This window comes from Micropterus salmoides, unplaced genomic scaffold, assembly GCF_014851395.1.
Source record: "Micropterus salmoides isolate LMB-PRFRI ecotype aquatic unplaced genomic scaffold, ASM1485139v1 Ms_hic_scaffold_22, whole genome shotgun sequence".
NCBI lineage: Eukaryota > Metazoa > Chordata > Actinopteri > Centrarchiformes > Centrarchidae > Micropterus > Micropterus salmoides.
The window spans coordinates 2,480,409-2,504,377 of NW_024041373.1; the positions used below are offsets into that span (position 1 = coordinate 2,480,409).

The following is a 23,969-nucleotide window of genomic DNA, read 5'->3' on the forward strand; positions in this document are numbered from 1 at the left end:
TCTGGGTTGCATGAAAAATGTAGTGTATCACCTTTAATTTTGACAGACAGCAGGACCAACAGCAAAGAGACAGATGTACAGTGTTACACATTCACATGGCACAGGCAAGGTAGCAGCTATTCCCAAACAAAAATCACAACAGACTACGTTTCTAATGAGAGGTTATCAGAAACACATCATTAAAATTGGATCATAACAATAGAAAATTTGACTAATAGGAGAAAGTACAAATAATACAAAAAGTTAAATCAATTACAAATAAATTAATAACAAAATATATATATATATAGTACATGTCGGCCTACCACAATATGTGTAATTGCAAGTAATTGTACCCGACATACTCAACAAACTCTAGTCATAAAACTCAGCTTTAGGTTAACAGAGCAGTTGTTAGCTTAGAAAAGTCATCTGTTAAAACTCAAATGATGAGTAAAAAATTTTCAAACGTAGCTTACTTCCTCATTAAAGGAGACATACACACCATGACTCAAAACTAAAGCAGCACCACCACGTCATTATGAGCATCTCAGACATTAGATGACAGCAACATAACACATTAAGTTTACATGACATCAGGCTATGTCTGTCTCTCTTAGTCGTCTTCACTTTAAAATAGAGCATAACACAAGACTCGGGTCCGGAGCAGTCTGATCGCTAGCTGTTCCCTATGAATGTTAAATAATAGATCAAATAAATAGGAAATATTAGCACAGTTATCGTTCAACAAAGCCAGCTGAAAACAAGTGTTAGAGACAGACACAAAAATGGTTCAAGCAAACTCTGAGAGGTGCACATCCTCAGTTTACTACTTTCACACTAATACATTAATGTCACCACCACTAGAGGGCAGCAGAGGCGCATCCTTTCAGGCAAGTCCTGCATCCTAAAGAGCGACTTTCTGCTAAACCATCAGAAATTTGGCAGTTTCCTTCACATCAAACCTTATATCATACTGCACTGACATCAACTATAGCATGGTGCAAGTCTAGTCTCACAGTTCTTATCCCCAGATCAAGGAAAAGCACCCGACAGTAAATACCAAGTGAGCCATGATAATGGCAATGACCAATGTTCCCTTTAAAATGATCTATCAAGCACATCACCTCTGTTCTTAAAAACAATTAAAATAAAAATATTAACAAACATTAATAACTTTCAGGCTAACATCACGGTGCAAGCCTCTGAAACACCACTGAGAAAAACACTCTGAAATCAAAGGATGGATTCACAAAATAATGACATACAGTATGATGTGAACTCATCGTGCATTTTGGTCCAGTATTTGTGTGTAAACATTTGATGAAGGTTTGATTTTTGAGTGAAGTCTCTGCTTGGATGTCTTAATCCTGAACTACTGACCTTACTGACAACCATAAGTTGAATATCTGTTCTTTAACAAATGTGAGACTGGAGTGTTTTCACGATGTCAGACAAACAAGTGTGTTTACGGTACCTGCAAAATGAATGTTTAGTTAACTGTAATTAGATCCCGTAAGCTTGTCAAGATGCCTTTAGATATGGAGGTCTTCAGCTTTTGAGCAACAATAGCAGGTTGCATTTACCTAGTTAGTAATTTGCTGTCTCAACAGGTCTCAACATATAATGTTCATTTTTGTTCTGTTTTTGACTAAGAGCTGATCTTTTCACCATATCTAAATATTTTCGTACAATCTGTTTCATTTGTTACAATTACTAGCTAACTCCAGTATCAGGTCAGCTAACCATGACTTAGTCTAAACAACTGGTTTATTAGCTAAGCAAACAATAGCTAAGACATAAGAGCCACATGTTGGCTGACTGATAGCTGCATGTTAAAATGCATTGCTTTTAGCTAGCAAACAACACCCCAAACAAACTTGCTACTGACCGAACTCCTCTGTAATGTATAAACAAAACTACCTGCTACTTTTATGAATAAGTCGCACTAATGTATTGTTTGAAAGCATTTTGTAATTGGTAAGTAAGATGCCAATACATGCTGATTTGCGCTAATTCCAAAAGGTGCTGATGCATAAATGCAGCTTTTGAGAGTTAGCAATCTGAGTGTATTCAGTGTGTAGCCATTATTAGTACACAGACTCCAGGAGCAAATTTGTAAAGCAACTATATACCGCTGGTATATAGTTGGTATATAGTTACCGCTGGTAACTGCAATATTAGAGGAACGTGCTTGGAAAATGCTGATATCATCTAGGAAACAAACGCAGGTAAAGTTATGTACCTGCAATTGGCTTTTTATGAGGTATTTCCCCATGGTATTAAGTTAGAGGATCGTGGATTTAGAGAACATTAACCCCAAGGTTCTGTTTACTCAGGGATAAATAGGATTAGTCAGGGGTTAAAACAGGTATCAATGGGTTTTCTCACACCACAATACCACAATGGTATGTATATAAACACACTACGTCAAATGTTCAAACATTCAAAATGCTTTACCATAGTGTTTGTCACTAGCTAAAGGTTGCATGAGACTTGTTTAAAAATAGGTCAAATTCTTGACCTGTCATTTCAAGGGTTAATGTTTGACATTGTCTGCAGACGGTCAGCAAACAAAACTCTGGGCACATCTTGTAAACAAACCACTTATGACAAACCTGGGACCACACAGTCCCCTTTTCAATCTGAGTTGACTTTGAAAGACAGAATTTGCTGTTTCCTAAGAATGTAAAGCAAATGAGCTGAACAAAAAAAAATGCAAAAACATCCTTTTCAACAACTGAGTTGAAGTGATTGAACAGGTATCCCAAACGTGTAATTAAGTTAGGACAGACGCTGTCAAGCATTTAGACACTTTGACATGGCAGCAGTTGGCAAGTTGTTAGTGATCTATAGTTAGTGTTGGTCATTGTATTTGCTGTCTGAAGATATCAAAGAACAAAATGTACTTGATGATGTTCCAATGCACAAACCAATGGCTGTGAGCGTCTCATACAGTACATGAGAAAAACACAGCTACGACATTTATGGGAATGTTTTGAGGACATTTTACACAAAGTGTGTTTCTAACACTGTTTATCGCAAAATGCTTTAATCAAAATGTTTGAAAATACAATAATAATAATAAAATTTTACTTTTTAGCTAGATTAGGGAATATTTTTTCAAAATCAATAATTGTTAAATTCATCATATCCTAATTTGGATTAAAATGCTTAGATGGAAACCCAGTTATTGAGACACAAGCCCATGTGACCAAATTACAAAAGCACAACAGAAGCACTAGGTGTACTGTAGACTGTCAGTGCTCTGCACGGTTAGGATGGGACTTCTCCTCACAAGTGAAACCATCAGTGAACTTGTTTTTTGAATGGACACTAAGTCAGAATGGTGTCAGCAGCAACGTCAGAAGTATCCAAAGGTCAGGGAGCAAGAAAAAAAGTCTTGCTGAGTTCACAGGACAGACTCGATAGCTTCTGGCATGGCATCTAAGGCTTTGGTTTGGTGCGTGACGAGCGGCGAGGTCTCCTCCTCCGCGTGGACATTGGCCACCGCCTCCACTCGGACTTCGGCCAGTTCCCCTTCCTGCTGCTGCTGCTCCTGCTGCTTCTTCATCTCCCGCTGGTTGATGTGGTGGAGGATTCCAGCTCCCAGAGCGTCGCCCTCCACATTCACCACTGTGGTGGTACGATCCCTGTAAGTAAAATGGATGTAAGAGACAGCTGAGGCCTGAGTCTACTTTCAGCAGACATCGATATTAGATTACATGGTTGACGTTAGTTCTGACCTTTTGAGTTATCTTTCATCAGTTAGTAATTTAAAGAGGTGGTATTCTGCTCATTTTCAGGTTCAAAATCTTATTTAGGGGTTGTACCAGAACAGGTTTACATGGTTTAATTTTCACAAAGCACCATATTGTTTGTCATACTGCACATTTCGGCAGCTCCTCTTTTCACCCTGTGTTGAAGGCTTCGTTTCAGCTATGGAGTGATACATCTTGTCTCTAAATGATTTTCGTTGGGAGTTGCACATGCTCAGTTCCTAGTTAAGGACTACTAGCCAATCAGAAGCAGAGAAGGGCGGGTCAGTGAGAAGCTGGTAAACAAGGCTTCGGTTCAGCAGTACATGTTGCCGACCAGCTTGGCAACATGGACTGGAGCAAGAGTTTCAGAGTGGTGATCTGGGACCCGGGACCTGTATTCTGAATTAGGAATGCTCTTTCGGATGTAAAGCATTTATGTAGGTGAACTCATTTTTAACCTGCTGCTGTGTGTGTTTGCTCTGATACCGCCAAACAAATGTGGCTTGGGAGAATACAACAAAATGTTCAACAAACCCTTTCCCTTCGTTTCTTCCTGCCGGCCCACCAGTCGGGAAACCCTAGTCATATTTTCTTACTGTAACGTTGGAAACGTGTGTCCAGACATGATCAGATGTGTGTCAGTGGGTTCACAGGCTTTACTCACACAATCCAGTCAACAGCCAGCATGAGGGACAGGTCGTTGGTCGGCAGGCCGATGGCTTCCAGGATGATTGCTATGGTAATGATGCCGCCTGCTGGGATACCTGCCGCACCGACACTTGAGGCTGTGGCTGTCACCCTATAAATAATAAAATAATAAAATATCCATGTGGATTAGATTAAATTAATATGATTCTTTAACTTGCTGGCAAATGTGAGAACAAAGCTGATGATTTTTGTGTGTGTCAATTCATAGTTATATTGAGCAAATGGAAGAAAATGTTTAATGATCCGCTGAACTCACAGGATGGTGAAGATCTGTCCAGCGTTCAGCTCAGCATTGTTGAGCTGAGCGATGAAGACAGCGGCGATGCACTGGAATATGGCCGCCCCATCCATGTTAACAGTGGCCCCGATGGGAAGGATGAAGCGGCTGATGCGTTTGTCCACGCCGTTGTTCTCCTCCACACATTTTATCATAGACGGAAGAGTTGCTGAACTGGTGAGAAAAAGAGAGAGATGATGGAGCATAATTATTTTCATCATATCATCTTTATCAGCCATTCAGGTGAAATAATACTAATCAGTCATGTTCTCAAATGTAGGTATTGTAATGAACTAATGTTATCTTCTGTTTGAACTGTATTAAAAAAACACCTTCTGGTAATATGTATTAAACAGCTATACTAAACATTCAATGGCAGGGAAGAGTAGTGATTATTTTGTGTCTTTTGTGCAGTTAAGACATAGAAACGCTGTCAGGCATGTTCACTTTGAAAAGCCGTCCAGCCAACAACGTCTTTCCCAGAGCGATGTGCTGATTACGATACAGCGTCACCACATCAACGCTTACAAGAAAATAGTGTTTGACATGAAGACACCTATCAGAGTTTTGCCAAGAGCTTGAGGTGGGATGATATTTCACTGGCCTCATAATTCTCTATGCAGGAAAAACGGGTCCCACCAACTATTTCAGTTTGTGTAATATGAAAAGACAGTTTTAATCCTTGCAAGTATTTGAGAACCTGTTTATACACTGTTTATGTGCCACTTAACATCTGACTAAATGTCCGAACATCATTATGAAAATATTGTATAACAAATCCAATCAATGGACAGAAATGTCTGTTGAGAATATCATCCTACACAGCCGAAATTGTAAAGTGTGCCTTTAAGATACTAAGATACTGTGTTGCCTAGATACGAGAGAAACGTCATCAGGCAGCGCCCAGTCTATCTCGGTACGCCTGCTGTGAATGGATGTCTGTTGCTGAGCTTCTGTTTTTGTTTCTCAACTCTAGAATAACATTTGGAAGACGTGTAACCTCTGTTTTACTCATGTCTGATTTAACAGTAGCTGTTCAACTGGGCTTGATAAGGTTGCCGTGTTAGTAAGAAACAGCTCATTATTAAATTTCATTTTATCATTTCAACCTGCTAGATTTTGATCTTGAGTGCAACTTGACAACTTTCCCCCCAGATAGTGGAACTAGCTACAAGAAAGGGCAGGATGTCAAGAGTAAATCTAAAGACAAAGCTAAAAGGGTGAAACGTTTTACTTGTGCCTTACTACTGCTGTGCATTGCTACTACCCCTCATTTCATTTCAAACCCATCTTAAACATCTTTCTGATGTGACTGTATACCTGGAGCAGGTGGCGAAGGCAGTGGTGAAAGGCGTGATAAGGCCTGCCAGGAAACTGAAGGGGTTCTTGCGCGTGAAGGCGAAGTAGATGAGGGGCAGGACGATGCCTCCGTGGATAATGTGGCCCAGGATTGAAGCAAAGATGTACTTTCCCAGACTAGTAACCAGAAGAATCACATCCTCCATCTCTACAATCTTACTTCCGACAAGGAACATGATGCCAAAAGGGACATACCTGAGAGACACAAGAGGAAAGAATTTACCAGGAAAGAAAAAAGCAAAAGGAATGTAGAACGATAACATCAACAAACGGTTGGTATAGTCAGTTTCCTTTTCATCCTGACCTACTGCACAGGATTGCGTCCTTTGGCCTCTTTTATATGTGCTGTACAACAGTGAGTGTCAAAGCCAAAATGTGTCATATCTTTAAGTTTACTGACGACTCAGTGATTGTGTCCCTCATGAGCAGTGACGATCCTGATCATGGCCCTGTAGCGGCATTTTTAGAGTGGTGTACATTGTCCCCTTTGGACTGCTATTTTGGATTGCTATTAATGACTAGCTGTGTGTAGGCTCATCATCGCATGCATTTTTATTGTAAGCTTCTGAGTTTTAATGTTGATACCACTTTTACAAAAAAAAAAAAATTCTTATTCTTGTTTTACATTCTCGACAAGGCTTGGTCAAAGTGTGCGGGGAAATTGCAAGCACAGCTCTGAACAACCTTCCACATTTATATAAGGTTAGGACTTTGAAGAAGAACCATTCAATCCTGGCTGATCCTAGCCATCCTCTGTCTAAAGAGTTCAATTTGCTTCTTTCAGGCCGTAGATACAGGACACCAAAATTGTATTTGTCCCAGCTGTCACTGGCCTTTTAAATAATTCATTGTGATTCTATTTTTATTGTTGGTTATTTTATTTTAACTGTGGTCCCTAGTGTAATTTCTTTTGTCATATTTATTTTTTGCTTATTCATAGATTGCTTGTTTGATGGTTGTTTTCTGACTGTACAACAAATTGCACCTCAGGGACAGTAAAGATATTCTCGATCCTTGACCTATTGAGTATTGTCACAAAGGATCACCTGATGCAGTTCGAATACACCACTATCAATACCATTTTTAAAACCCATATGCATCCAGCTGTACTCACCACATGATCCAAGACACCAGCACCATGGTGGCCTCGTTGAAAGCATTGAAGAAACGAATTAGTTCCTCCCCCTCATCTCCCAGCTTCCTCAGTGCCACGCCAAACACCATGGCAAATAACACCAGACCCAGGATGTTCATGCCATCTGTTTCTGTACCAACAGGCACCTAAAACACACAGCAGAGTCAGACTGTAGAGACAGAACATAGTGAAGAGATTGTGGGAAAGAGATCTTTGAAGAACCCTCTGGTTGGTTAAAATAAAAATAAAAAACATGGGAAACGGCCTCCAGAGATACCCATTGCCTCTCTGTTCATGTTTAGGTTTGTTAGTTGGGCATTGCATCCTTGTTTTCTGTTGTATTTAGTTACATATAGCCTTGTGTATTGTCTGTAGCTTTACTTCCTGTTTTATTTTGTATTTTTTTTTGTCTAACTTTGTTTCCTGTCTACCTTGATTCCTAATGTGTCTCACCTGTGTTTAATAGCCCTGCCTGCTTGGGTGTGTGGTGTGCCCGTGCATATATTGCCCTCAGTTGTGTCCTGTCCTTGTGGTGTCATCATATGTTGAGAGTTCTGCCTTGTGCTCTGTTTCCCTGGATTTTTGGATTGTTCCCTTGTGTTTGGATTACCTAGCCTTTTGTTGGATTAACCAGTGTTTGGATTCTATACTCTGCTTTTGTTTTGGGCATCCCTGTAAGTGACTTCCTTAGTTTGAATAAACCTGCAATCTGATCCAGCCTTGTTTAGTGTCTGCATTTTGCGTCCACACTTGTTTCCCTACTACTGCACTCAGCCCCTACGTGATAGTACGACACCACCAACAATGGACTCATCAGACATCTCTACGGCCCAGACCTCCAGCACCACAGTTGGCTAACCCGCAAGAGACTGTATTGCCCAGCGCCACTGCGGTGGTTCCTGTCCTGGCTGATTCTCAGTCGGTGGAGCCACCGATACCAGCTCCCTTGGTGGTCCAGCTGACGTCTGCCCCTAGTGCCCTGTTGGAGGACCGATCGACATCAGCTATGTTGGTGGTCCAGCCGACTCCTGCCCCTCGTGCCCTGTGGGAGGACCGACCAACATTAGCTTCGTTGGTGGTCCAGCCGACTTCGGCTCCTCGTGCCCTGTCGGAGGACCAACCGACATCAGCTCCGTTGGTGGTCCAGTCGATGCCAGCTCCCCGAGTCCAGTCCCTGGTCTCCAGCCTAGTTGTCTAGTCCATGGGTTCCAGTACCGTGCTGCTGGTCCTCAGCCCGGGAGTCCTGTCCTGGTTTCCTGTTGTGCTGCTTCACTGCTGGACTTAGGCCCTGCCAGGCCTCCAGAGGGGTTTTGCCTCCACCGCCAGCCTCCAGAGAGTTCCAGTCCTCGCCGTCAGCCTCCTGCTCGGCCTCCAGAGGGTTTCCGCCCTTACAGTTGGCCGTCCTGCCGACCCCCTGATCTGCTCTGTCTGTTGGGTCGACCTCCGGGTCTCCCCTCCGAACTGCTCTGCCCCCCTTTCTACTTGGCCCATTGGATCGACTTCCGGGTCTACCTCTCGAACTGTTCTGTTCCCCTGAAGTCTCCTGGTTCCTCTCTGCCCTGCCTTCAGGCCGCCAACCTGAGGTGCCCTGTTCCCTATCTGCTCTGCCTTCGGGCTGCCCGCCTGAGGTCCCCTGGCCCCTCTCTGCCCTACCGTCGGTCCACACTTCTGTTTCCCTTCTACTGCGCTCAGCCCCTACCTGATACATGTGCTGATTTTATTTTACTATTTCGTTTGCTATGCTCCAGTCTGGCTGTTCAACGCCTGTGTTTCTAACATGTGACCAACTCTGGCAAATGCTGTTTCCACACCTCCAGCAAGCCCATGTTGGGTTTTCCGAAGATGTTATCAGCCTGCTGCCGGCTCAAGCTTAGTCGCCAAATGGGACTGATCACACCCGAGGATGCCCAAGAGATCCAACAAGCTGGCCCACACGAGAATCGAGGCTGTGTCTCACTCCTCTCCCAAAAGCAACTTTCTCCCATAACCACAAGGTGAAACTTTCCTTTTTTAATTTATTCCTTCAATGAAGCTGATTATGTGGTCTGTGTATGAATTGTAACTGTAACTGTCACTCACGAGTCAAAAACGTAGTAGCAACTTCCAGAATTGAGACTGAATTAATTAATTAACAGTTTTCCTTTTTTAGGGGTTGTGCCAAAGTTAAATTAAATTTAATAAATTCTGTTATTTAGTTCGAACACTGATATTATTTCTGATACCTTGAAGTTGAGTGCTATCCCTTTACTTCATCTTTTGTACCAATTAATGTGTTAACGCTACTTAATTTAGTTGTACTTATTTTGATTTTGACTTATTTATTAAAGGTGCTGCCTTTATTAAGTGGTATTAATGTTAGCATGCTCACATTTTGTCACGATAGCACAACCATGATTTGGTTGTGGCTATGGTTTTACGGGTGGTTGTGTTTTCTTTTGTGTGTATGTGAATGGCTGGTTAGTTTCGTTTTCTGTCGCTCTGTCTTTCTCTCCTTTTTACTTCTCCTCTCCATGCAGAGAGCAGCAGTAGGTGTGACCATGGTGGGTCCTTGCCAATGCGTGCACTAACCTGTTTGGCAGACTGATTGACACACCTGTTTTTCATCATGCCTATCAGCACTGCCTTAAAAGCCCTGCATTTCTCTCCAGTCCCCAACTGAGTCATGTGTCACCACACCGACCAGCTACATGGAGGATTACCCTCGGCCCTGCTCCATTCATTATTGAGTTACTGTACTGACAGTTGCCAAGACATCTTACTCCAGTCCAAGATGCCAGTCTCACTAGGTGCTAGAGGAAAGGTCAGAGGATCACTGAAGTCCATGAATATCTGTACAAAGTTCAGTAGCAATCCTTCATTATTTGTTGAAATATTTCAGTCTGTACCAAAATGGTGGACAAACACGACTTTTGCACTGACCCATGATCCCCCTGATAGTATGGCCAAAAAATGTATGTTGATCAAACAAGATCGGTTTCTTAGGTCATGAAACACAACAGCAGTTGTTCAGTGTTGGTCACATACTGTAAGCTTAAACTTGGACCTCATTTGTAGCCTTTCATTATGGAGGTGGAAGCTGGTCAAGCAATGGTGCTGTATTTAAGTAGTTTCTATCACAACTCTTGCTACGGAGGTTTCGCGGGTGCATAGGTCTGGAGGCAGTTTGAGGATTCAGTGAGCTGGATGATGGATAACGAGTAAAGACAGGGACAAATCCTGAGCTCAATCCCCTTCCATTGTCCTGAGCTCTCCCACAGCTACACCAGCTTCATCCCCTGGCACTGGGGGGACTGTCCACCATGACCCATGACAAGACAAATACCATGGACCAATGCCATGATCTGATCCTCCAACTGTTCCCTTATACTGGATCAGTGGAGGCAAGTCATGGCCACTGGAGAGAAATAGTTGGATTCAAAAGACTATTACTGTTTGTTCAAAATGTAGCATATTGGATCAAATGGAAACTCTGACTTGCGGGACAGGACGTCAGTCATACAAGTTATTTCAAAACTGGTGTTATAGAGCTTTTTACACATTCAAATGTTCTTTAGTATCTATTGTGTTGAACCATTTGAGTGAAGTGCTGCAGAGAACTTAATAATGGTTCTTTGTAGCAGTTAAAATGGTGCTTCTATGGTAGAATGCTAAAAAAAAACTTTTGTGCTACTATTGTAAACGTTTTCATCCAACAGTTTGTATTTTGTCATTTATCTGTTACGGCAATCTCAAAATCTGCAACCAGCCTTGTGCCAAGCTGTGTTTGTTCCCTGTTTAGACAAACACTTTATCTTCCTCACTGGCCCTCGCAGGATATCTGGTGGGTCAAGCTAACCTGTCCACTGGCCAACACTCTTGACTGACTGAACAATCATCACTCAACAAAAACAGAAACTTAAGTAAGTAAAGGAGAATCACTACCCAGAGAAAGCTGGACTCATTCGCCATTTCTGAAGCAAGCACCATCAAACCCACCAGGGATTTAGAGGTTTCCGTATGCTTCAAATGGACCATGTTGTCTGGACACGGACCAGAATGGACACTGAATGCTAAAGTGTACGCCTGTTCCAAATAGCCATATTCAAAAGCAGTGTGAAAAGCCCACCATCATAAAAAGGACAAGACACAAAGAAAGAAACAAGTGAGGATAATGATGCATACTTTTGGAAAGTCTTTCCCCAGAGGTGTCCATGACGTTGCCCTCAGGTGAAAGTTTATTATTTATTTATTTCGCTCAATTGTGAGCATGAAACAACAGAATGACGCTGCTGAAGCTTCTGTGACGTTTTGTCAGTTTGAGTTGGTCAAATTAAGTCATTATCTCTAAAAATTGCAGTATTTGTGTCCTTGCTAAGCTGTGGTGGAGGGATACTGTTCATCCTGTTAGTGATATATGGTTTGTTGCATGGACAACCGAACAAGCCTAAGCATGTTATCTTTATTTTATAGTGTAGTTTTACATTGAACATGGCCTGTGGATTGTGTAGCGCATTTATGTAGTGTCACTATGAAGGGACCTGGTCATGGCAAGTGTGGACAGAGGGAATGATTACTCTTCCAACATCTACAGTCCCCTCCAAAAGTATTGGAACGGTAAGGCAAATTCCTTGGTTTTTGTTTTTCACTGAAGACATTTGGGTTTAAGATCAAAAGATGAGTATGAGACAAGAGTTCAGAATTTCAGCTTTTATTTCCTGGTATTCAAATCTAGATGGGTTAAACAACTCAGGATATACCACCCTTTGTTTGAACCCACCCATTTTTGAAGTGAGCAAAACTATTGGAACATGTGACTGACAGATGTTTCTTGTTGCCCAGGTGTTGACTTGGTTCAAATATATAAAGACTGCATTTCCTGTTAAAGAGGATAAACCAACATGAAGACCAGAGAGCTGTCTATGGGAGAAAAGCAAGCCAATGTCAAGCTGAGAAAAGAAGGAAAATCGACCAGAGCCATTGGACAAACATTGGACACAGCAAGCACAACAATATAGAATGTCCTGAAAAAGAAAGAAACTACTGGTGTACTGAGCAACAGACGTCCAACAGTCCAACAGGTCGGCCAAGGAAAACAACAGTAGTTGATGACAGAAATATGGTGAGAGCTGTGAAGAAAACCTCCAAAACATCAGGAAGTGACACCAACGACCTCCACAGTGCAGGGGTGAAGGTATCACAATCCACTGTTGGAAGAAGAGTCAGAGAGCAGAAATATAGAGGCCACACCACAAGATGCAAACCACTCATCAGCAGGAAGAAGGCCAAGATTAATGCTGATGCAGTGATGGAAAGGCCAAAGTGTGGAGAAAGAAAGGAACTGCTTATGATCCGAAGCATACAAGCTCATCTGTGAAGCCTGGTGGAGGTAATGTCATGGCTTGGGCGTGCATGGCTGCTTCTGGAACAGGCTCATAGATATTTATAGATGATATTAGCAGCAGAATGAATTCAGAAGTGGACAGAAACACTTTGTCTGCCAATTTTCGGAGAAATGCATTGAAACTAATGGAGAGGAAGTTTATCATGCAGCAGGACAATGAGCCAAAGCACACTGGCAACAAAACAAAGGACTTCGTCAGGGGAAAAAGCGGAAGGTTTTAGACTGGCCAAGTCAATCAGCTGACCTTAACCCAACAGAGCATGCATTTCACCTCCTTAAGAGGAGACTGGAGGGAGAAACACCCCGAAACAAACAAGAACTGAAAGAAGCTGTGGTAAAAGCCTGGAATAGCATCACAAATGAAGAATGCAACAGTTTGGGTGATGTCGATGGGTCGCAGGCTTGAGGCAGTTATTGCAAGCAATGGTTCTGCCACCAAATATTAAATGTTATTTACTTAAAGATTATTTGTTCCATTACTTTTGCTCACCTAAGAATGCTGTGGTCTAATACAAACGGTGGTATATCCTGAGTTGTTTAACACATCTAGATGTGAATACCAGGAAATAAAAGCTGAAATTGTGAACTCTTGTCTCATACTCATCTTTTGATCTAAAACCCAAATGTCACAATGACTGAACAACAAAGGACAAAGACAAATAACAAAAACAAAGGACTTTGCCTTCCAATACTTTTGGAGGGGGCTGTATATGATATGTGGGTATTGTATTAAGACAGACACAGAAAAAATGGAATATATTCTATTATGTGTGTTAAGCTTAAAATGCTTTTTGGTGATAAACGCTGAATAAACAAAAAGTGTGTTTGAGATAAACTCTGCAGGCTACATAAGATTTCATCAGCTGATATTTGCTCTTTGCATGTTTGCACTTACCCTCACTTTTAGGAGCAGAGCAAATAAATGTATTTGTCCATCATAGTTCAGCTTCTCCCTCCTTTTTTTCTCTTCAGTGTTGTACCTTCACTGGTTTAAAATGCATTTTAATGATTTATTGAGCTATTTAAAATAAGATTGTAGTGTCGTGAAATTATTCTTTGAATTGACACATAGTGTAAGTAAGTGTTCGTGACTTCTGAAACCTAGGGATCTCATGGTTATTTGGCACCAGCGGACCTGTCATCCTTGAACCAATTCTCACTAAACAAAGTAATCCATCAGTCTCTCACATAGTGCTTATTTAGTGAGCTTGTACCCATACTCACATACCCATACCCATTGACTCACATACACACAAAAAAACGCTCAAAGTAAACATGTTCTCAAGAGTAACTCCTGGTTTTAATTTAAAATTGAGAGATTGTTAGACTTTTCCTTTCAAAGGTGCAATGTTTAGCATTTTGCACATGTATCACATGTGTGCGTGAATGTGCACAGGATGCTTAGTGTTTATACCTTTTGATAGAGGGTGGTCCCATTGGTGTCATTCCCTACAGCAACCATCTTGTAGCCAGTGGCATACTGCAACGTAAAGGAAAGGAAAACTTGCAGTTAATTTTGTTGTTGCTGTTCAGTCATACATTTTTGTTAAGTGCATTCTAGTGCTGAAACGTGTAGTTACAGTGTCAACATGCAACAACTATAAGGATTCATATAAAGTACACGTAAATGTGTAAACTGAAGTTTTACATGCACACTAGTATCCCAGGTATGATCTGGTTTCTGGAGTATTCCAAAAGTCGGTCGACCAAAGCTGCAAGCAGAAAGACACCTTAGAAGAAAGGGGAGCTGAATAACTAGTTTTCTCTATGTTACTTATGTTATCCTAAATAAAATAAAGTCCTACGTTATTGGAAAGCTTGTGTGCATGTGAAGGTGCTTTAAGGGATAGTTTAAAATTTTGGAAGATCCATTCATTTCCTTTTTTTTGCTGAGCGTAAGATGAGGAGATCGATTTCAATGTCACGTCCGAAACAATGGAAACAATGCCACAAAGCCTGAAATGTAAATATATGAATTGGAGGTTTTAGTGACAGTTACATTGTGTAACTACTTCTTGATGCCCAGCTCTTCAATGCAGCGTTTCTGCTAGTTGCCTGGCAAACTCACAAGGACGTCAAGACTCTGGGAAGTCACGGCTCCTGGCCGTCGCCAAGAAATAGTTACAGCATGTAACTCTTGTCATATTTATATTGTTTGTGAGTGTTTTTTCAGATGAATGGTGAAAAAGGTGTGAAAATGATGGAAGACAACTGAAAATGACACTAGCCTACTTAAGAACAATGTCTGTTCATTGTTCTTCCAAGGAGTGCAGCGTCTGCATGGAGTTAGAGGCCACTTTGATGTTGTCCGCTGAAGTTCAGACAGTCTTTCAGCAGTGAAGGAGACATATACAGACTTATAGGATAAAGGTTCTTTATGGACTTTAAAAGAGGCTTTAGGTTGTTGAAACCTGCATCATACATGTACATGCAGTGACATACAGTACATGGCTGTAGTCCCAAAACTACTAGTCTCCCATAAACTAAGTCTTACACTTCAATTATTTAAATGTCTGTTTAAACATCTAGCTGCTTGTCATTTTGTGCAAATCTCCCCTCTCCTTTGCTGTTTTAGTTTAAGCCACAGTTGGACCCATTCCACAGGGGCCCTGCAACAGCATAGGCTGGGTGGGGGTGAATTTTGAACTCTATGACCTGGCTGTACTTTGAAACTCCATTTACTGTCGTGAGAAGCCATTTTGTATCCCCGCATCCCCAAATATTGAACTTTCCTGGGTCTTATTTTAGCCGTAATAGACAATCATAATTCTTGGAAGTGGAGCGGGCCACGCTCAAGAGCACCGAGGCGAGGTGGGTTGCTAGGCTGGCTGGAATGGAATGGTCTTCGCCATGGTAACGGCTGGTAAGGGAGCAGGAAAAGAGGCGTTACGGCGAGCAGGGGAGAGCAGCGATCTCTATTCTTAATGTCTCCTCATTAAGGGGCATTATGCGGGCCTCAGCCCTACAGCCAGGATTTACAGCCGCTGTAAATGAATGTGGAGTGGCATCCGCGTGGTTGGTGAAATAAATTCTGATGAACAATCCACACAAGACACGGGTGGTCAGGAAAAACAGACAGAACATGGGAATAAAAAGGGTTGGGGTGAAATAGTGAGGACTATGTGGTGTGGTGAAGTGCTGGCACTCACAGAACGGAAAGCAGCAGCTACCAAGTTCGCTGGGAATAAATTCCTAAGAAAGGAAGAGAAAAACAAATTAGATCCACAGAAAACGACAGTTACTGCTGTTTGATTTCATGTAACTGACCAGAAATTCGGGCAATATTTAAGCCTGTGGTTTGTTATTAAAACAAACAAACAGCTAGCCTCAGAAAGTCTTTCAAACCTGTGTGGTTAACTTATCTGAATGATAAATTGTTCACAGGATTGGTTTGTCATCACACACTCCATGCACTGGCTATTTTCCCAGAATCTTCCATCAAGTCCACTGTTGCCTAAATTCCCTGACAGAGCAGTTGTTACGGCACTGATCTACTGTCTGGTTCATCTTTTGTTAAAACAAATCACCAGGGTCTTTACTGGAATAAGATATTCCTGGAGGTTTCATTGTGTTCATTTACTCTTCATTTTGCCTTTATATGATAGACAGAGATTACAGGGAACAAAGATCTTTCATAAAAATGAATGATGACACGTAGTTTAGTCATGTGTTGTCCGGTAGCCTATCAACAGATTACAGTGTTTGGTTATGGCCTGTATATTTTAAAATTTTAGAAATAAAATGCCACTAACTTTTATTTTACATAATTGTTTAATATGTTTAAATTACCAGTCATAAACACATACACAAGACTGTAAAAAAGAAAAACAGCTGCACAATTAGCTCAGAAAACCCTCATATGGGTCTTTCTAGAAGGCCCTGATAAACAATCACTTGTTGGCATTCAGCCTTAGATAGTCTTTATTTCTCTTTTAAGATTATTCTAGTCGCCTAATATAAATAACTTCCCATGGTAATTTTAAGTCATAAGTCGTCGTACCCCAAACTTACTCTTATTATATTTAGATTATACTCAAATGCTTGTGTGGAGGAGCCAAAGGCCGACATACTTGAATGTTTTTTAACTCTAAAAACATAAAACATAAGAGGTAATAGTTGTTTCATTGCCAGCCTTCCTGTCAGGTTGCATGCACTCCCCTATAGCAATTGTACACCATATATACCAGTTGTTTTAGAATAGTTTGTTGCAATTAGTATCTTTTTGCAATTAGCAAAATCAACACCTTACTGTTGTAACACTAACGGTTAACTTGACAAAGCGACGACTAAATGTTTTTTCCAAAGATTTAATACTTATGTTTTTGCTTCTTGAAACTGATTTACCATCATTCACAATAGGTTTTCATTTATTTCATATGTGAGCAGCTCCTCCTCCATTGGTGTACATCCACAGCACACTGAGGATGTTTAATTTTGTCATTCTTCCAGTGAGAACATTTTACCCTTGGACCCATAGTTTTCATATAAACAGTAGTCTTTTTCACCATTCAAGAAGTTAGTCAGTGTTGTTTCTATTTTAGCCATGATTAAACACCTCTATTTAAAACAATAAATTGTGTTGCATTTTCAGCTTCGCAGGAAGCAACCCATCCCCATATCTAAATGATACAATAGGTCGATGGCCAATGACTCACAGTGACACACGTGAAGTAAATTACGTGAAATGGTAGCGGTTTATTTATTTAACCTTTATTTAACCAGGTGAGTCTCATTGAGATTAAAATCTTTATACAAATACAACTTTATAAACAGCAACACTGACCAATGTTCACCTGCTCCATATCCTTCAGAGTTGAAACAAACTGTGTATAAGAAATAAAGGCAGTCAGTTTCAACAAGTTCTGAAGAAGGTTCCAAGCAGAAGGTGCAGAAGTTTGGTTGAACTTGGTAAGGTCTAAAAATATGGTCATGGTTTGGGGACACGAACCATGGTCTCCTGGATGAAAGTCCAGTGTTTGTTTGACCTATCCATCCAGAAGTAATGGAACATCATCTATTGCAGTTTTGTAACTTGAAGATTGGGTTTTGGGCACATTTGGTGTGTCACTGTCTATAACTACCCACAGAAGTGTAATACTTAACATGAGATATTTACTCTATAATGAATGATAGATCATGTTATTGACATGAAAACAGTTTTGGCAGTATGTGAAGCAAGAACCGTGGTCCGTTTCCTTTTAGACCAGCTTCTATAGCATCAAAGATCAGGGTTAACCAAAGGTCAAGATTAACAAAGCAAGCTACCTGGGTGAAACCTTCATCTAGATCCCTCTTTCTGTGTTAACAATTGTATTCTTCACCACACTTCACCAACCAAGCAGGTGTGTTTACCTTATGAAAACCAATTCAACATTTAGACATTACATTTCCTCATCTCACACAGGTCTAATTTAGTTTAGTTTAGATTATAGGTTAAAGGTGCATTGTGGAGAAATTGAGACGTGTCAAATTCATACTCCAAAAAAATAGGGGGCAGCGTATCACATATCAGGTGAGAAATACAGCTAACCGCCGTTAGTTCAGTTAGCCATGCTGCTAACTTAGCAGTCCTGTTAGCTGACTGAGGCAGGAACAATAGAACTGGACTGAACAGGGACCAACTCCAAGAACAACAGGCCAGTTTGATTACAGGGAATACAATACCAAGGTGATTTACAGTGCCTACGACCAGGACTCTGACTCCGGGGACAATGAAGACATGGTGGGTTCAGGGATGGACAGGAGAGGCGTCAAGCGGGAGAGGAGCAAGAGTCATGTTGCCAGTGTGACTAAAAAATTATTTGGAATGTTTTCATTGCATTAAAATATTTGCCTCATGCCATTTCTTGTGCTGTTTGACTCTTGTTTGTGTAAGTCCATAGCATCAAAAGTAACAGCAGATGTCAGTCCACTTTAAACAGTAGGTACGCACCACTAAACCAGCTCTTGCCCATACAGCCAGTGGGAAGGCGTGACATTGCAGGATCGACAATGACAACTACACTCATTACTGTAAGTGCAATAAAACTTTTGCGAGTAAAAAGGCCAATAGTTAATCAATACACCTGTTCAACAAGTATAAACATGTAGAAAGCGACTTTGCTGTCAAGAAACTCATTAAAATTGATGGTGGTGGTTCACTTTCTAATTTCCTCAAACACATATCCAGTCTAGTTAATGTAACGTTAATCTTGATTATTTGACCATTCAGGTGTTTCTTGTTTTTGTTGGACAGGAGAGCAGAGCAGCAGAGGAGAGGGGGCAGCACAAGAGCAACAACAACAGTTTTGGACGACAACTTAAACTTTATAAGGAATCAAACAGAAGTGTGAAACGTGAAATCTGCACATTTGTGACACACAATGAACCCCATATACAATCATCACCATGTACATCATACTATTTTTCTACAACTATTAATCTATTATGAAAACGTATTACTTGACACTCAGGCACCATGCTGAGTTTATTTTCACTACTGTAAGATAAGCATACAGGGATTACTGGAAGCTTGCAAGCCTTTTCCATGTATTAGTCTGTGTTTGTTGTAACTTTATCCTCTGGGGTCACACTGTATTGTGCAAAGAAATACAGACTTTGCTCACATCTATTCCCATGGCCAGACCACAGCCAAGCAATTCAGTCCATAACCTCATGACCTCCCCCATTAACTCGGCCTTCAGTCCACGGCCAAATGCTCCTTCAGCTGTTAAATATGACAGCTTCACTGGCCATAATAGCAGGTGGCCACGATATCTTCACTTAGTAACGTCTTTATTTCCCAATGCTGCTAAGAAATGCCATTGTTTGATTAAATTCTTTCACCCACACAGGGCTTCACACTCTTCTTCTTTCCATGAAGGTGGTCATCCTATCACATGACCGAGGCAAGGATCTGGATTAAACCTGGGAAACCAGAGCTAGCATATTTTCCCCACAGAGCCTCTCCTGAGCCCCACTGCCTCCTCTCTGTAGACTGATTTATGAAGCTTTGTTACATAACAACTCCATTTCCTAAGTAATCAAACCCAAACACTGTGCATGATCCTTTTAATTTAAAAGCAGCAGAAATGGGTTGTTCAGCTAATGTGGTCAGGAGTATTTCTGACTTTGTGGTGTCTTTCTCAATCAAACACTTACTGCAACAGTTGACAGATGTTCTCTACTGGCTCGGCACATTTCCAAATTAAGATTCATTCTCCAAACAGAAATACGAGTAAGAAAACTGAAATTAATTTCCCATTACTTAATTTTATTGAATGTGATCCTTAATTTGGTGTTGAAATGCTTTGCTTCATAGTTAGCAAAATGTCTGCCAACTTTGACATGATGAGACAAGATGATGACATGATGTGCGACAAATTTGGAAATATTGTGGTGCACTAACTTAACATCTCTAAAAAGCTTTATTTTCAAAACAGACCTTGCATATTATTGCTAACTTGACGTTAGATTGAGAGCATGCTGAAAACATTACCCTGCAGCGCCTAGACGAAGCAAAACGTGACATTGGTGTTATACCCGGGTTCATATAACACGGGTAACAGTCTACAGGTACGCTATTGACACTGTTTATGTTTGTGTACAGTAGTATTTGGAGCTTAATGCTAATATCAGCCTGCTAACATACTCACAGTGACAATGCTAACATGCTAATGTTTAGCAGGTAAAATGAAGAATGGCAGCATAAGCCATGTCAACAATGCCCCAAAACGACATTGTTATCCAGCAACAAAGTCTGTGTAGGGATGAGGTCGGGTTGGATGTACAGATACCAAATTTTAACATGGGAGAAATGGGGCTTCATTTGCCTTTTATTATTATAACCATGGTCCCCTAACCTTAATGTAGCTGGCTACTTACTTTAACAACGTATTCTGTCGTTTGATTTGAGGACTGGTTGACCGAAGTATTGGCCATCTTAAAACTGGAACCTGATGGTGGCGCAGCATGAAAAGACAGGGGATCACTAAAGATGTTAGAATTCATCCCGTGTATGACATGAATGTGCATCCCAAATGGAATGGCTCTAATCTAATCTAATCCAATACTTCTCGAGACATCAAAACCACAAATATCAACCTCAAGATGGCGCAAGAGGAAAAATCAGGGGCTCACCAAAGTCAGCAAGACACATCATCTGAGAACCATGAATGTCTATAGACAAATTGGTGCCAATCAATCTAGTAGTTGTTGAGATTTTTCAGTGTGGATCAAAGTAGAGGACTGACCTAGCAACATTGCCATCCCTTGCAGCTAAAACATTAATTAACTGGTTTTAGGTGAAACTGTGTTTGTTTTAAAAAATGAACCAGTACAAAGACGATACTGCCTCAATATTAAAAAAAAAAAAAAGTAGTGTTACATATTTTTAGGAGAGTGAAATGCCTCTTCTTATGTTATACAAACATTTAAATGTGATTCACCCTCCTGCTGGAGCTCAAAGATTCTGAGACATGTGTGTCCATGTATTGAGAGTGTGCTGACAGAGAAACCATATAAATCCCAGTTGTCCCCTAACAGAGAAAATGAGGAACCGCTTAAGACAGAATTTGGACTTCAACATCATGTCCAGTAAGATTTCAAATCTAAGGTTCTGCTGAACACTTTCACGCTCTGCACTGTACATGTAACCTCTGCAAATGAAAATTATCCCATTTAAAAACACCCCAAAGTGTCAGCTTCAGTCCAAATGTATCAGCATTAGGAATAAGAATATATCAGAAATGGCTTTCAAATCCTGTACTGGCCTAGTCCTTCCTGAAATGTTTTGAAGAACTGGTCACCAGTACAAATATAAAGTCTGAATCCACAGTGTACGACTAATAACAGACTGTCCACCTGCTATCGTGATAAGAAGTGCTGACAGCAGCAGACTGTGTTTAGTTTGTACTACACAGTGCTGCTGGGTTTATCGCCCCACCTCTTTCCCTTCCCCAAAATACTCTTCACTCTTTAAACAGCTGTCAGCTTTCCCTCACACTGTGAGAACTTATTATTAGGGCTCCTCCTGTATGGATCACTGAAGGCCAGTATGCTGCTATTTATAGACTATCATCTATACAGCTTTTTGGCCATCACAGGACACTGAAACTGACACCTCAGTGTCACCAACTAAATCCACAGACGTAAGATCATGTCACACACAGAGAGATATGTAGTGCTTCAGTAGAACTGGAAACGTGCCATACTATCAGATCAGCTTCAAGTCAGTCTGCTTAAAGCACCAGTATGTACAGTACCAAAATATTGAGTTTGCTACAAAGACCGTCAAAGTGTCCTTGGGCAAGACACTAAACCCCGGGTTGCTCCCTGGCCACTAGGGATGCACAGGCCAGGGCATTCCTAATTGCCAGTCCCAAGCCCAGATAAATGAGGACAGTTGCGTCAGGGAGGGCATGCGGCGTAAAACACCTAAGCCAAATCATATGCGGATCATCAGATCTCCATGCCCTGTTGGGCGGGGCCCGGTTAGAAACAGATGACCTGCTATGTGGAGCAGCCAAAAGAAGAAGGGTCTTGTGCTAACTTTAACTGAACATAGTGTTGAGGTTGTTCTGGAAGCATCTCACTAACCACTGCTGTCCCATCCTAGACCTAGAGGCCCTTAGACTACAGTCTAGGACCCACTGATGTGGAAAATGATATATAGTGGGCTTGGAGAATACCTTGTTTGGACACAAAACCTGGCTGTGTAATAATGACAACAACTAAAAGGCATTGATGAGGCTCGGCACCCCACTTACCCTGCTGCTAAAAGTATAATGCTGCCAAACACTTGAACACAGCTACAATTCTTAGAATTGGCAACCAAATTAGGTTGCCCACTTGATCAGACCACAAGATCTTAACATGCCTCTGCAAAAATCCACTATACATTTCCCCTTTTCCTTTTCCACTTGAGTGACAAAGCAAGAAGAAAAGCCTTAGCGGCATTCATTGCCTTAGGCGACATGCTGAACTCAGTGGTGGAAGAAGTCTTCCAATCCTTTACTTGAGTAAAAGTCGCATTAGGCTACAACAATGTAAGAATTTCTCTGTTATAAACAAAAGAGCTAAATTCAAAGTCTTACTTATGTAAAGGTATGGAAGAAGTATTATTTGTAAAAGTACTTATTATGCACTTAAAAGTGGATCATTATGCAGCATTTTACTGTTGGAGCTGGTCAAGCTGGAGCTAATTAAAGCTGCTCTATGTACTTTTGTGTAATTTAATCTGTAACAATGTGGGATATTTTATAAGATAGTCATGTGTTTTTATGTAAATGTTTAATGTGCAAAGTAAGTAGTAACTGTGGCTGTCTAATACATTTAGTGGAGTGAGTACATTGTAGCGGAATAGAAGTTGAAAAAGTACCCCAAACTTGGGTTAACTTCAGTTTGACCACTCTCAATTTGAATTGCAAATCAAGGCTGAGTTACACAACGCACTCATTGTTAACTTTTTTAATCAATTAGAAGGGGAAACGTAAATCCACAAGTGCATAATCCTCTACACATGCTGATGCACAAGCAAAAACTATACCATGTTGTCAGACAGATAAAGTCTATGACAATCAAAAAGAATAACGTGGGTGTTTAATTAGATTGTGCCACTGCTAATCAACAAGTGTTCCCTGCGCCTGAGGCACGCAATTCCCCTCAAGACCACTACAATATCACACCAATCTGCTTCACATTCAACAGCGCCCTCCATATCAGTATGTAAATGTACCTGGCCAGGTCTAAAAACGAGTCAGTGGTCTCCTTGTTGCTGCTGACGCTCTCCAGTCCCAGGCTGTTGGTGTTCAGGGCTCCTGCGCCCACGCCGGGTTTGATGATGAAGGCCAGGGCCACCCCGATCCCCGAGGCGATCAGCGTGGTCACAAGAAAGTAGGCGACTGCGATGCCCCCCAACTTGCCCAGGGAGCGGGTGTCCAGGCTGGCGGCGCCGGATATGAGGCTGCAGACGACCAAGGGCAGGATGATCATCTTCAGCATCCGGAGGAGCATCTCTCCGGGGAAGGCGAAGTAGGTCATCTGCGCCTTGGTCAGGTTCATGTTGCGGACCATCATCCCGAGCCCGACGCCCACCAGCACCCCGGACACCGTCATGATCACCAGCAGGTTCTTTCTCAGAAACTCCACCAGCTTCTCCCTGAAGCTCCTCTGCGCCCTCTTCTCCAGGATCCGGTCGGTAGAGGCCGAGCTGGGCATGGCATGCCCGTTGATCTCGCTCTTTTTCTCCATATTTTTCCTCTTCAGAGAAACGTGGGAAGCTGAGTCCGGTTCCAAAGCTGCCAGATGCACACACACGTTTGGCGCACGCACTCTGCTGTGAGAAGGATGGACCGGTGTGAGGGCTGAGCACAAGAGCGGAGAGAGAGCCAA

General features: G+C 41.5%; 1 protein-coding gene across 1 annotated transcript; it reads right to left on the reverse strand.

Moving 5' to 3' along the window:
• On the reverse strand, window positions 1-23,969 carry slc1a4 (solute carrier family 1 member 4). The gene is made up of 8 exons (XM_038737154.1): window positions 23,314-23,969; window positions 15,749-15,791; window positions 14,014-14,079; window positions 7,199-7,365; window positions 6,046-6,279; window positions 4,705-4,899; window positions 4,405-4,539; window positions 1-3,632 (listed from the first exon to the last, which is right to left on the reverse strand). The coding sequence occupies exons 1-8, from the start codon at window positions 23,826-23,828 to the stop codon at window positions 3,392-3,394; spliced, it is 1,596 nt and encodes a 531-aa protein (XP_038593082.1). The 5' UTR covers window positions 23,829-23,969; the 3' UTR covers window positions 1-3,391.